General features: G+C 35.0%; 4 protein-coding genes and 1 non-coding gene across 5 annotated transcripts; 2 read left to right on the forward strand and 3 right to left on the reverse strand.

The window, feature by feature from the left end:
* Window positions 1–639: 639 nt before the first annotated feature.
* On the reverse strand, window positions 640–1679 carry LOC141683749 (uncharacterized). The gene is made up of 3 exons (XM_074488501.1): window positions 1326–1679; window positions 1069–1154; window positions 640–961 (listed from the first exon to the last, which is right to left on the reverse strand). The coding sequence occupies exons 1-3, from the start codon at window positions 1677–1679 to the stop codon at window positions 640–642; spliced, it is 762 nt and encodes a 253-aa protein (XP_074344602.1).
* Window positions 1680–1784: 105 nt separating this feature from the next.
* On the reverse strand, window positions 1785–2579 carry LOC141683750 (uncharacterized). Its single transcript, XM_074488502.1, has one exon. It carries the CDS (start codon window positions 2577–2579, stop codon window positions 1785–1787), a length of 795 nt encoding a protein of 264 aa, XP_074344603.1.
* Window positions 2580–4831: 2252 nt separating this feature from the next.
* On the reverse strand, window positions 4832–4910 carry LOC141688267 (small nucleolar RNA U30). The gene has a single exon (XR_012561723.1). It is a non-coding gene; the product is annotated as a small nucleolar RNA U30 (small nucleolar RNA).
* A 1628-nt stretch (window positions 4911–6538) lies between these two features.
* LOC141683751 (putative pectinesterase 11) lies at window positions 6539–8251 on the forward strand. Its single transcript, XM_074488503.1, has 5 exons — window positions 6539–6702; window positions 6795–6954; window positions 7185–7373; window positions 7552–7787; window positions 8074–8251. Exons 1-5 carry the CDS (start codon window positions 6539–6541, stop codon window positions 8249–8251), a joined length of 927 nt encoding a protein of 308 aa, XP_074344604.1.
* Window positions 8252–8723: 472 nt separating this feature from the next.
* LOC141687076 (putative pinoresinol-lariciresinol reductase 3) lies at window positions 8724–11937 on the forward strand. The gene is given in 6 exon segments (XM_074492229.1): window positions 8724–9005; window positions 9133–9267; window positions 9693–9930; window positions 10377–10555; window positions 10557–10581; window positions 11560–11937. Coding segments are annotated over 6 exon segments (942 nt in total). The 5' UTR covers window positions 8724–8807; the 3' UTR covers window positions 11727–11937.
* Window positions 11938–12027: the final 90 nt, after the last annotated feature.

Here is a 12027-nt window from a genome sequence, read left to right on the forward strand (position 1 = left end):
AACCATGCATTTTATAGTCTTACTCAATCAAGAGGCCAATAATATCACTCCTTTAATAAAGGAAGGCTAAATCCCATCTAGATCATTCATATTTCTCATACGATTCATAATGTACCCAATGTATACTTTTATTATTACCCGGTCAAGGATAACTTTCAATAGTATCGAAGTATATTAATTCTCGTATAGAAATATAATGATTTCAGGTCAAAGGACCAATACATCATTATCACTATGAGATTAACTTATGACACTATAACCATGCAGTATCTCACAACGGGTCAATCCAGCACCATGTATTTAATACATGTGCCTGTGTTTTGACTTTAGTATCACCATACCTATGATCAATGAGATGTGATCATCAGCCAACAAACACACTAGTCTCAATGTATTTATTATCGTCCCTTAACAATAATACTTGACTAGGGACCTTTAGGAATATCAATACTATTCTCATAATCTCATCTCTAAGTCACGTACTTAGAGATATATATTTACATATCATATTCCAAGGACATTTATTAATCTAACATCTTATCGCAGAAAATAAAGATATAATAAATTAATAAAGAATAATCCATATAATCATAATTAATAATCCAAATGTTTCATAATATAAACATAATAGTGTTGTCTCTAGGGCAAAACACTAACATCTACTTCTCTAGGACTATACATGGCCTGCAACTTCTGATTTCGAGCTCGTAGGAACTCGCCTTGTTCATTCCTCATCACACTTCCAATACCTGTGCTTCCTCCTTCCATAAACACAGCAGCATCCGTATTAATTTTAACCAACCCCTGTTGCTGTCTCTGCCACTTTGCTGAACTTCCTGTTGTCCCCAGAACATGAGTCTTCACCTCTGCACATCGTTGCCTCCACTCATACAACATATTCATTGCATTTGATCGCACACCAAATTCTGAAACACTTATTTTGTCCCACACCCATCGATTTCTATGATGTCATAGATTCAAACATACCATGACGATCAGAGCCAGAGTATTACATGAGCATTTTTCTACAAAATGGTGAAAATACTTGCAACATTTCCTTCATACTACATCCTAGTAACCTCACTGATTCCAATATTTGACCATACCAGCCTTGCAAAAGGGCAGTCAAACAGGACATGAACAACATCTTCATTCTGTATTAAGCACCAGGGACATATGACATTAATTTGTACACACTTCCTAGCCAAGTCTACAGCCGTTGGCAAGCAATCACGACATATCCTCCAAGCAAAATTTATAACTTTACTTGGTAATTCTAGTTTCCAATTTTTTCTCCAAAATGGTGCATTTGTCCACTGTTATACCCCTTGTAGTGCTCTGTAACAACTCTTAACAGAAAATGTACCAGACTTTTCCCAATTCCAGAACCACGAATCCTCCCTACTCTGATTTGGAATAGGTATACTTTTGATCAGTTGTACGTCACTTTCATTAAATATGTCCCTCAGCACCTCTTCATCCCATCGTTTGTTACCAGTTTCCATTAGGTTAATCACTCGTATGTGTTCCAGTTCACGTGGCATCTCAGTAGACACAAAGCCATTATTGTCACCTGGCAACCATGGTATGTGCCACACACTAGTTTGCTCACCATCCCCTATTTTCCTCCGAATGCCTTGTTTAATAATATCCTGTGCTGCAAGAATACTACGCCACATATATGAGGGATTAGCTCATAATTTCGCCTGCAGGAAATCACAGTTTGGGAAGTATTTTGCTTTCATAATGCTAGTAACTAATGGGTTTTGGTTATTCAATAGTCTTCATCCTTGTTTTGCTATCATGGAGATATTAAATTTACCCAACTCTTTAAACCCCAAGCCTCCTCCTTCTTTAGCAAAACACATTTTCCTCCATGACAACCACCTAATCCCTTTCGTCGACCCTCCATTCCCCCACCAAAAAGAATTCATTTGCTTCTGAATCTGGTCACATCTTTCCTGTGGTATTAAGAACAAATTCATCCAGAAGTTCGATATAGTCTGTGCTGCAGTTTTTAGCAGCAAAACTTTACCTCCCCTCGATAATGCTTTATTACTCCAACTTGTTAATTTAGCACTAATACGATCTGCCTGAAACTTAAAAGCAATGTTCTTCCTTCGTCCAATGTGCATTGGCAGGCCCAGATAATTACCAGGTGTTGACACTTCATGCACCTGCAATATACCACAAACTTCACTTCTATTTGTACATGTAGTATTAAGACTAAATACCACACTAGATTTGTTAAAATTTATAGCTTGTCCCGAAATTCTTTCATATTTCAGGAAAATATTTCTCATAACCAAGGCCTCGGTTCTTGTGGCTCGGAAGAAAAAATATGAATCATCTGCAAATAAAAGATGTGACACCGGAGGTGCTCCTCTAGCAATGGAACATCCATGCAACAGACCCATTGCCTCATGTCTACGAAGCATAGAACTTGATCCTTCTGCACACAATATATATATATAAGGTAAAATCGGATCCCTTTGTCTAATACCTCGTTGAGGTCTCACATCACCAAAAACTTCCCCTTCTTGAATAAAGCTATACGACACTGTTGTAATACATGTCATCACCCGATCTCTCCACACAGCGTCAAACCCAAATTTTTTCCATCATAGCCTCGAGAAATGGCCATTCCAATTTATCATAAGCTTTAGCAATATCAATTTTAAATCCCACCACTCTTATCCCCCGTTGTCTCTTCCTTTTAATATAATGATTTAACTCAAAAGCAACTAAAGCATTGCCAGTAAGCAAACGACCTTCCACAAAAGCACTCTGCTTATCCGATATTAATATAGGTAAACATTCTTTTAACCGATTTGCCATAATCTTTGACATGATTCTAATTATTACATTACACAACGAAATCGGCCTTAAATCAGTTACTTTTCTGGGTTGTTTAACCTTGGGAATTAAACATACAACTGTTTTGTTAACATCAGTTGGTAACTCCCCCGTAATCATGAACTTTTGACAACATTCAACCACATCCTCACCTATTACATTCCAATATGTCTGAAAAAAACACGGATTTAAACCATCAATACTCGGAGATTTATCCGGATGCATCGAAAATGTAGCTAGCTTTACCTCATCTGTTGACACTGGTTTAATAAGCTTCTCATTTTGTTCAACTGATACTTGCTGCACTTCATCCCGTTCAGACAACATTCCAGCTGAACCTGAACTCTTAAAAAACTCTGAGAAATAATCCACAATTACATTTCAGATTCCTTCTTTATTTTCTTGTCAATCGCCATTTGAATCCTGCAATTTTCGGAGCTGATTTTTCTGTTTTCTACCAGTTGCATATTTATGGAAAAACTTTGTATTTTGGTCCCCTTCTCGGAGCCAAAATTGTTTCGCACGCTGTTTCCAATACACCTCATGTTGCTCCAATAATTTTAAATATCTCCCTCTTGCTTCATCATATTTTTGAACTCCATATCCATCCCTTCTTGATCTGAATTTCTGCATATCAGTTTCGCACCTTTTAATCTTTGCTCGTAATATGTAGTCCATCGAGTCTCATATCTATCTACTCGGCCCGTCCATTTGGTGCGAGACCTATAAGTTTGCTATATTTCTTCTGTCTTGCTAATACTTGTGTTTATGCTGTTAAGATAAGGTCGCAAAATCTGACACGATCTGATGTCGACTTAAAAAGTACAAATTAACGGTACATGTTGGACAATAATTAAAATACATTATATATTATCATTTTATTTTGTAATGTTGCAAATTAAAACCTTTTAATTTTATTTTTATAAATTTAATTTAAATTTTGGATTATTTCGAGTTGATTATGACACGATCCATTTAGTTCATGTCAAACATGCCAATTTTAAGTAGATTTGGCTAATCGGATAACTGGTTCGGTTTCGGATCGGATCAATTTCGAATCGGATCAATTTCTGATCAGTTCCATTTTCGGATTATGATATAATTGGAGACTTATCGGATCAGGTCGGATTTGATTTGATTCGGGTCTAATTTGGATTAAAAACGAATGAAATTCGGATAAAAATCGGACAAATTCAGTTCGAATTAAACTCGGTTGGAATATTTTCGGATCATGACCTATTCATTTTTTCAATTTATGAGATTATAAAAATATCTTTTTATTAATAGTAGTACTTTTAATATAATATAATGTATTTTTACAAAACATTATGATTAAATAAAAATATAATCATAAACATAAAATACTTTTAAATATGAATTTTATGAATTTTGATTATTTCAAATCATATTCGGTTTTGATAATATTTGACTCGATTTTGTTCGTTTTCAATTTATAATCGGATCCAATATTTCGGATCATTTTACGATTAAATTTTTTGTTCAGATAATTTTTGGATCGATTTAATTTGATTTCGGATAATTAACCGATTATATGTTTCGGATATCAGATCGGATATCGGTTACATGAATTTCAGTTCAATTTAGATCTCGGTTACATGAATTTCAGTTCAATTTTTCCGAATCTAGACCCATTTTATCAGATCTAGTTTCAAGTAATTTGGGTATCTATCGTGCCGAGTTCATGTCACTATTTGAACCCATTTCGGGTTGGCTACGTTAAAAAAAATCGGGTAAATCTAACTCACACAAACCCGACCCTGAACCTGCCATACCAAGAGGTTGAATTTCTTTAACAATTTTCGTTTGTCCACTTTAGCTCCAAATGACAAGATTAATGCTACTTAAACGATTCGTTACACCATATACATACGCTCAATACAAAATAACTGCGTCACTTACTAAAATGAGTTTTTAACAAGAAAAAAGGTTAAGAAAAATAAGTAAGAGGAAGGGCGCTCAGAAATTAAAATGGATTAGAAATTCTCCTCACAAATCAATCAGATTAACGAGATTACTTGTTCCTCATCATCGCGCCCTCAAAATTAACACAAATTATTTACACAACTTAATTAATAATAATATAAATCGAAAACACTTAATTATGATACATAGAAAATAGAGAAGAAAGAAGAATAAAAGGAGTGAGAGTGCTGAGAAGCAGCTGTGAATTAGGGTTTAGATCTGTTTGCTATGAATTTATAGAATTTTAGAATGGTTGGAAGATGTGTGTTATTACCAAACTGCCCTTTGTTTTTTAGGTAATAAATCTGGGCTTTTGATTGGGCTCATAGATTCAGATTCTTTTGGGCCAACACTTGGATTTGATCCGGCCTGTTTTGATGTTGTTCAGGCAGACCAAAATTTTTAAAAAAATTACCCTTGAAAAGTGTACAATATTTGATTTGAATGTTTTTTTTAATTTTTTATGAATTTAAATAAATACTCCCTCGGGCCCAAATTATTGTCTTTTTATTGCCAGAATTACTGAATTTTAACAAAATATGGTAAGAAAATCAAACTGGACGGTTAATTTGGGACGGTGGGAGCAATTTATAATTTATCGTCAAAATTAGGTTACAGTTAAACTTCGATTAAGTAATAATCGATAAAATAATAACCTTGCTAAAATAATATTTTTATTCGGTCCCAACATACAGTGTATTTTTGCTCCCGAAAAAGTAATAAACTAGGTAAAGTAATATTTTTTCTTGATCCCGACCCTGTTACTTTAGAGAGGTTTAACTGTAATTTGACGGAACAAAATCGAAATATATTTGTGATTTTTAAAAGGAGATAAAAACTTCTATACCGAATTATATAGTTGTGAACTATGGAAGGCACATGCAAACTTAACTTACTATCTTCTTAAACTAGATTGTGGCAACTAGCTAACGTTTCATGTTAGATATCTGAAGCTGCAATTATAATCTAACTGTCTTTTTGATTTGCCAACTGTGTAATAATTAACAGTTTATCAAATGCATTGTTGTTAAATCATTAGGCAAATAATCTGGAGAAGCCTGTGATCACGGCCGCGAAGAACTGCAGCAATCGACAAAATTTTAGTACTTAACATGTGAGGAGCATTTGTGAAGCTAAAGCCAAAGGGATTCGTCGAAGATTTTCTGAAAAATTGGTTTAGTATACAATGTATGGTCTTCCTTGCTTTCTGCAAATTTGAACAATGAAATAACTATCTTCTAACTGCTGTAATCAATGATAACTTCAAACCAACTTAAGGTCATGATCACAAAAATCAGACAATGTCAATGATATCTTCTAATTGTCGTAACGTGGCTGCCACAAGCAACTTCTGAGATACTTAGATACATTACATAATCAAGATTACTTGCAATTTTGAAATCTTGATCACGAAAATCAGACCATTAGTCCATTGACTATTATAGGCCATGCAAATTGTTAAAGAGTATAAGATCCTGTTCGGGACTTCCTCTACCACCTTAAGATTTTAGAACGACTGGTTACTTAACACAAATGTACTTCTGAAGATCAACTTTACTTGGTTTGGTTACAACTTCAGTTCACTCAAACAAAGTCTTCTGCACAATTTGTAGCAACTGCACATGGGGATTGACAACTACTTAAATCTTAGTGTTTGTGTTATTCCGATATTACTTGAGATTCTACTTTTTATTTTTCAATGGCTGATTCAAGCACAGAGCCGAAAGATTTGTCAACTGCAATTCTTATAAGGGTTGATCAATCAGGACAAGGAGATTTTAAAAAGATACAGGATGCTATTGATGCTGTTCCATCTAATAATTCTGACCTTTATTACATTTGGGTTAAGCCTGGAACTTACAGGTTCTAATTCTATTACAAGCACTGGACACTGGTATTTGTTCTACGGTTAAGACGATGATTAATAAACTATTTGATTATTGTTGTTTTGACAGAGAAAAGATTGTTGTTCCTGTGGATAAACCTTACATAACTTTGAGTGGCACAAAGGCATCAAACACCATCATAACGCGGAGTGAAGCTGGAGAGATTTATGATTCTCCAACGCTCTCTATATTAGCCGCTGACTTTGTTGGAAGATATCTCACAATCCAGGTATTTAATTTCCTAATGATCAAAGAACATAAATTTTTTACAATTATGTGACATTTAAACAAGAATAATGTACAATAAACAAAGGGGTTAAGGAAACCAGTAGCTCTAAAACCTCAAGGTGTTAGAGGAAGGTCTTTTTCACGATCTTATATTAGTATTCTAACAAAAGGCTACATATAGAAAAACAAAGTGGTATGACCGACCTTTACTGATTAATCGTTGTAATGTAGAATGCAGACGAGGGAAGTGGTAAAGCTGTTGCACTGAGGGTATCAGGAGATAAAGCTGCAATCTATAGTTGCAGGATACTGTCTCGTCAGGATACGGTGCTGGATGATGCTGGAAGACATTATTTCAAGAACTGTTATATCGAAGGAAGTGTTGATTTTATATGCGGAAATGCTGCATCCCTATTTGAAGTAAGTGCTTGAAGTTAAATTATCTTGTCTGTTATAATACAATAGTTCACCTTCAAAACTTGGAGGGCTCATTTTATAAACCTCAACATTTACATTAAGATATTAAGAACTCGAGGATCATAGCGTCCTTGACTTGTTTTGATATGCTAACATTACTAAGTCTCATGAATGTTTTTAGAAATGTCATCTGCATTCACTAGCAGAACGAACCGGATGGGTGACTGCTCAACATAGGGCCTCACCAGTAGAGAACACAGGATACACATTTCTAGGTTGTAAGATTACCGGGATTGGAACAACTTTACTTGGAAGGCCCTGGGGAGCTTATTCTAGAGTTATTTTTGCTTTAAGTTATCTGTCTAGTGTGATACAGCCAGAGGGATGGAATGACTGGGGTAATCCAAGCAATCAAAGGTAAACTATTACTCATTTTCGCCCAAATAAATACTTCCTCCGTCACAATTTATCTGTCATGTTTGACTTTTTATGGTCAAACTGACCCAATTTTGACCAAACTGACTCATATTAAAAATAACGATAATGCTACGTATATTGGTACATTCCCCATATTTGATGCGGAAAGCTTGTGTACTGGGTACGACCTAAGACCCTTACGGTTTGTCTGGCAAATAACTAGAACCAACAGCCCGCTAGCTCTTTTTAGCGTATTTTACAAAACGATACATTGTAAATCTGACAGGACTGCATTTTACGGGGAATACAAGTGTTATGGACCGGGAGCAGATAGATCAAAGAGGGTTGCATGGTCTCGAGGCCTATCGAAAGAAGAAGCTACACCTTTCCTGAGTAAAGGCATGATTGGAGGTGGTGGTTGGCTTAGAATCTCCCCTATCCACTTCAAAAAAGGCCTGTTGTAGCTACTACATTGCAAGCTGATATGTAGAAGACAACTAATAGCTATTAACACTTTCCTAATTGTCATGTTGTGTTTATAACATCTTATTTTTTTTAAAATTCAATATATTGTGTCAGTTTTTTACTACACATTTCATTGTAAGTTCATGGAACTCAAGATTCTATGTGTTTGAGAATTTCATTGCAAATGATTGAGAATTTGATGATATTCATACATATCTACCTCACTTAAATACTTAAAAGCTATACTAGAACAAAAAAAGAGAGATAAGATAACATAGTGATAATGGGCTTATTATCGGTTTTGTTCATATTCGATTCTTGTTCACCCGAAAATTATAATTCAACTTGAAAAAAATAAGAAAAAAGGAATTTTTAAAATATATCAAACACTTTCAGCAACTTGAAAAATTAAAATCTCAAGATTCCCATTAAAAATATATAAACTTTTATAAAAAAAAAATACTAGGTGCAAGAAGTTTTTATTGAAAAAAATAGTGCTTTTTGGGAAAGTATATTTGAGGTTGGGATAAGAATTATTGGTAAAGAGAAGAGAAAATGGAGAAAATGGAAGAGAAGGAGAAGAAGAGCAGAGTACTAATAATAGGATCAACAGGGAATCTAGGGTTTGAGTTAGCAAAAGCAAGTCTGCAATCTTCAAATCCCACTTTTGCCCTTGTCAGAAACTTTGATTCTGATTCTTTAAAATCCCACAAGCTTCAGTTTCTCTCCAATGCTGGGGCCACACTTCTTAAGGTTTGTGTGTGTGTGTGTGTGTGTGTGTTTGTGTGTTTTCTTGGAAATGTGCTTTGTGGGGTTTTTTAGTTTATGAATTTGCTATTGATGCTTTGATTTTTTTTTTAATGTTTTTTTGGGGTTTTAGGGTTCACTGCAAGATGAAGAGAGTCTTGTTGAAGCAGTTAAGCTAGTAGATGTTGTGATTTGTGCTGTTTCTTCTAAACAAGCCCTTGATCAGAAGCTGTTGGTTCGGGTTATCAAGAATTTGGGATCCGTTAAGGTTGGCAATCTCTTCTTCCAACTCTGTGTGTGTGTGTGCGTGCGCGCTCTTTGTTGATATTGTCTGTAATTTCCGCAGAAACATAGGATCTTTTTTAGTCTTATATAGAGGTGAAAAAAATTAGCCATTCTTTGTCATTTACGCGGAAAGATGGGATCCTTTTTAGTCATATAGAGAGGTGAAAAAATTTGGTCTGATTTGAAGAGTATACAATTACATTTGTGTCTTGCGAAGTAATTTTGAATTCTTTGTTCCTCAAGTGTCTATTTTGAGGCCAGATGTAGAGATCGAAACTCAAACTGGTGTTATGCGTTTTAATTTAGACATCAGCACTCAGAATATGTTATGCGTTTGAATTAATTGTCAATGGCATTTGCAGTGTCTCGTGATTTTTAGACCATTAAAATATGTGTGGGTTGGTGCAGAGGTTCATTCCATCAGAATTCGGGTTGGATCCTTACAAAACTCAAGTATCTGACTTGGATCACAACTTCTATTCTAGCAAGGCTGAAATTCGACAACTTGTAGAAGCTCAAAACATTCCCTACACTGTCATCTCTTGCAACTTCTTCATGAGCTATTTACTCCCATCCTTAGTTCAACCTGGTCTAAAGGCTCCACCCAGGGACAAATTTACTGTGTTTGGAAATGGTGATGTCAAAGGTTTGTGGATCAGTATTATACTTTAGGTGTAGCAATGTTTGAAGTATAATTCATGTTCGGGTTACTAGGTAAAAAACATCACTAACTCACTATCAACTTGTAAGTGGGTAATCATTACGTGGATGACTAATTGTTCGCTTTAGTGTAAAAATTTAACGGACTTCCATTAGAGTCAAAGGAGAATTAACGGCAGGGAAATATTTTTTTACATTCAATGATTATTTCGCAAGTTTTATTCATTAGTAAGCCTTTTGAGTTCGCTGACCCACCTGCAAATTGGCTACAAGTGTAGTGATGTATTTGCCTATTAACTCATTCTTTTTTCCTTGTTTTGTTTGTTTTGTTTATGAGTGGTTTATTTTCTAACGTTTGCAATGCAGCCAGTTTTGCAGAATTCATTATTTGAGTTACACTGTATTTCTGCTGGTCCATTGCATTGTTTGCAGGTGTCTTTATGAAGGAAGCTGATGTTGCCAGTTTTACCATTAGTGCTATGGATGATCCACGTACATTGAATAAAGTTCTCTATTTGAGACCCCCGGGGAATATATACTCCCTCAATGAACTAGTTGAACTATGGGAAAGTAAGCTCAAGAAGACACTTGAGAAGATATACATTCCTGAAGAATGAGCTCCTAAAGAAAATAAAAGGTGTGCCTTCTGTTCTATTTTATTGGTATGCGCATGAATTTTTTATTTAACTTCCAAAAAAGTTTGCGAGAAGTTGCTACATACTATCATTATGTGGATCTTGCAATATGCAAATGATAACATTCTTGTCTTGCAGAAATCGACATCTTTACTCAGGATAGCCAAATTGATTTTAGAATAGCAAACAGTTCAGTAATTGAAAATGATTCTTAGGTGGCATGGCATCTGAATCAAGTACAAATATAATTTTTCAAGTGCTTTGACACTTGCTCGTACCCCAGTAGTTTCAGTTCTTGTTCCTAATGGGACTTGAATCATATTAATATTTATGACAATTAGAAAATGTGTACCTGTTAGTCCCCAAGGCTAAATAGTATTTTTATTTGAGTGATCACATATAGTTTTATGTATTTCCATGATAGTCTTGATGCCAGTCCGTCTATAGATCACTTTCAAGTTATGTATCAGAATAGCATTATTAAGGTCTGCTGTTTGATCCTTATAAGCAGGCCGCGAGTTCTGTTATGATTAACTGACTGCAGCACTTGCTACAGCTATTCATAATAACACACTTGAATCTTGTGGCTTGGGTCTTGTCTTCTGCGTGTGATGCTCTTAAGAGTATCCACCAGGCTTTTTACTTAAATGGTGGCAGTATCTACTGTATATCTACTTATCTGTGCTTCAGCTAATGTGTGAATCAAAAACCTACTATCTACACATTTACTCACCTAATATAATATATTTTTTCGGTGTATTTTGAGCAAATAATCTAGTATATGATCCATTTTTATCCTTTATATGTCGTGAAATCTTTCAGGTTTGATATACAGTTTTTAGTCTAATTTTTCCCTCGAGTCATCAGTTTTGTATCAGTGCTTCATTTCTTTCTATCAGCTTTAATTCATACTCGATATTTCTTTCTGTTCCAGTTTGTTCTGATATATTTATAAGAGAGACTCCTTTCATGTGTTGCAGAAACTCCGTATCCAGAGAACATGACTATGGTTTTTATATACTCGGCCTTTGTAAAAGGAGACCAGACATATTTCGACATTGATTCATCTGGAGGGGTGGAAGGGTCACAGTTGTATCCAGAATTGAGATACACCACTATAAGCGAGTACCTTGACACCCTCTTGTAAGATTCATGTTCAACTTTACCAATGTCTTGTTATCTGTTTGTGTACAACACTGGTAGTAGGGAGAGGCAGAAACTGTAGTATGAATTCCAGGTGGCCAAACCACCTGGAAACCATTTTTTCTTGATATATTCTCAATATTGATACAATAAACACTTGATAGTTCACTTTTAAAACTTTGCAATAAAGGCTTTATAATTAGGACTTGGGAGTATCCTCTGGGCTTAGAAGATAGTATTATCTTCTCTTACAAGCATAATAAGTTAATCAAATGGATGATCTAACAAACACAAGCATGATATGA

This window comes from Apium graveolens, chromosome 9, assembly GCF_009905375.1.
Source record: "Apium graveolens cultivar Ventura chromosome 9, ASM990537v1, whole genome shotgun sequence".
Taxonomy (NCBI): Eukaryota; Viridiplantae; Streptophyta; class Magnoliopsida; order Apiales; family Apiaceae; genus Apium; species Apium graveolens.

Bases quoted from the DNA above. Each gene is read 5' to 3' on its own strand.
- LOC141683749 (XM_074488501.1), bottom strand. From the start codon at position 1,679: ATGTGGCGTAGTATTCTTGCAGCACAGGATATTATTAAACAAGGCATT. The intron at 1,155-1,325 runs GTATAACAGTGG...TGCTTAATACAG, and splicing joins GTTACAGAGCACTACAAGGG to AATGAAGATGTTGTTCATGT. The intron at 962-1,068 runs GTAGTATGAAGG...ATGACATCATAG, and splicing joins ATCAGTGAGGTTACTAGGAT to AAATCGATGGGTGTGGGACA.
- LOC141683750 (XM_074488502.1), bottom strand. From the start codon at position 2,579: ATGACATGTATTACAACAGTGTCGTATAGCTTTATTCAAGAAGGGGAA.
- LOC141683751 (XM_074488503.1), top strand. From the start codon at position 6,539: ATGGCTGATTCAAGCACAGAGCCGAAAGATTTGTCAACTGCAATTCTT. The intron at 6,955-7,184 runs GTATTTAATTTC...GTTGTAATGTAG, and splicing joins GAAGATATCTCACAATCCAG to AATGCAGACGAGGGAAGTGG. The intron at 7,788-8,073 runs GTAAACTATTAC...TAAATCTGACAG, and splicing joins GGTAATCCAAGCAATCAAAG to GACTGCATTTTACGGGGAAT.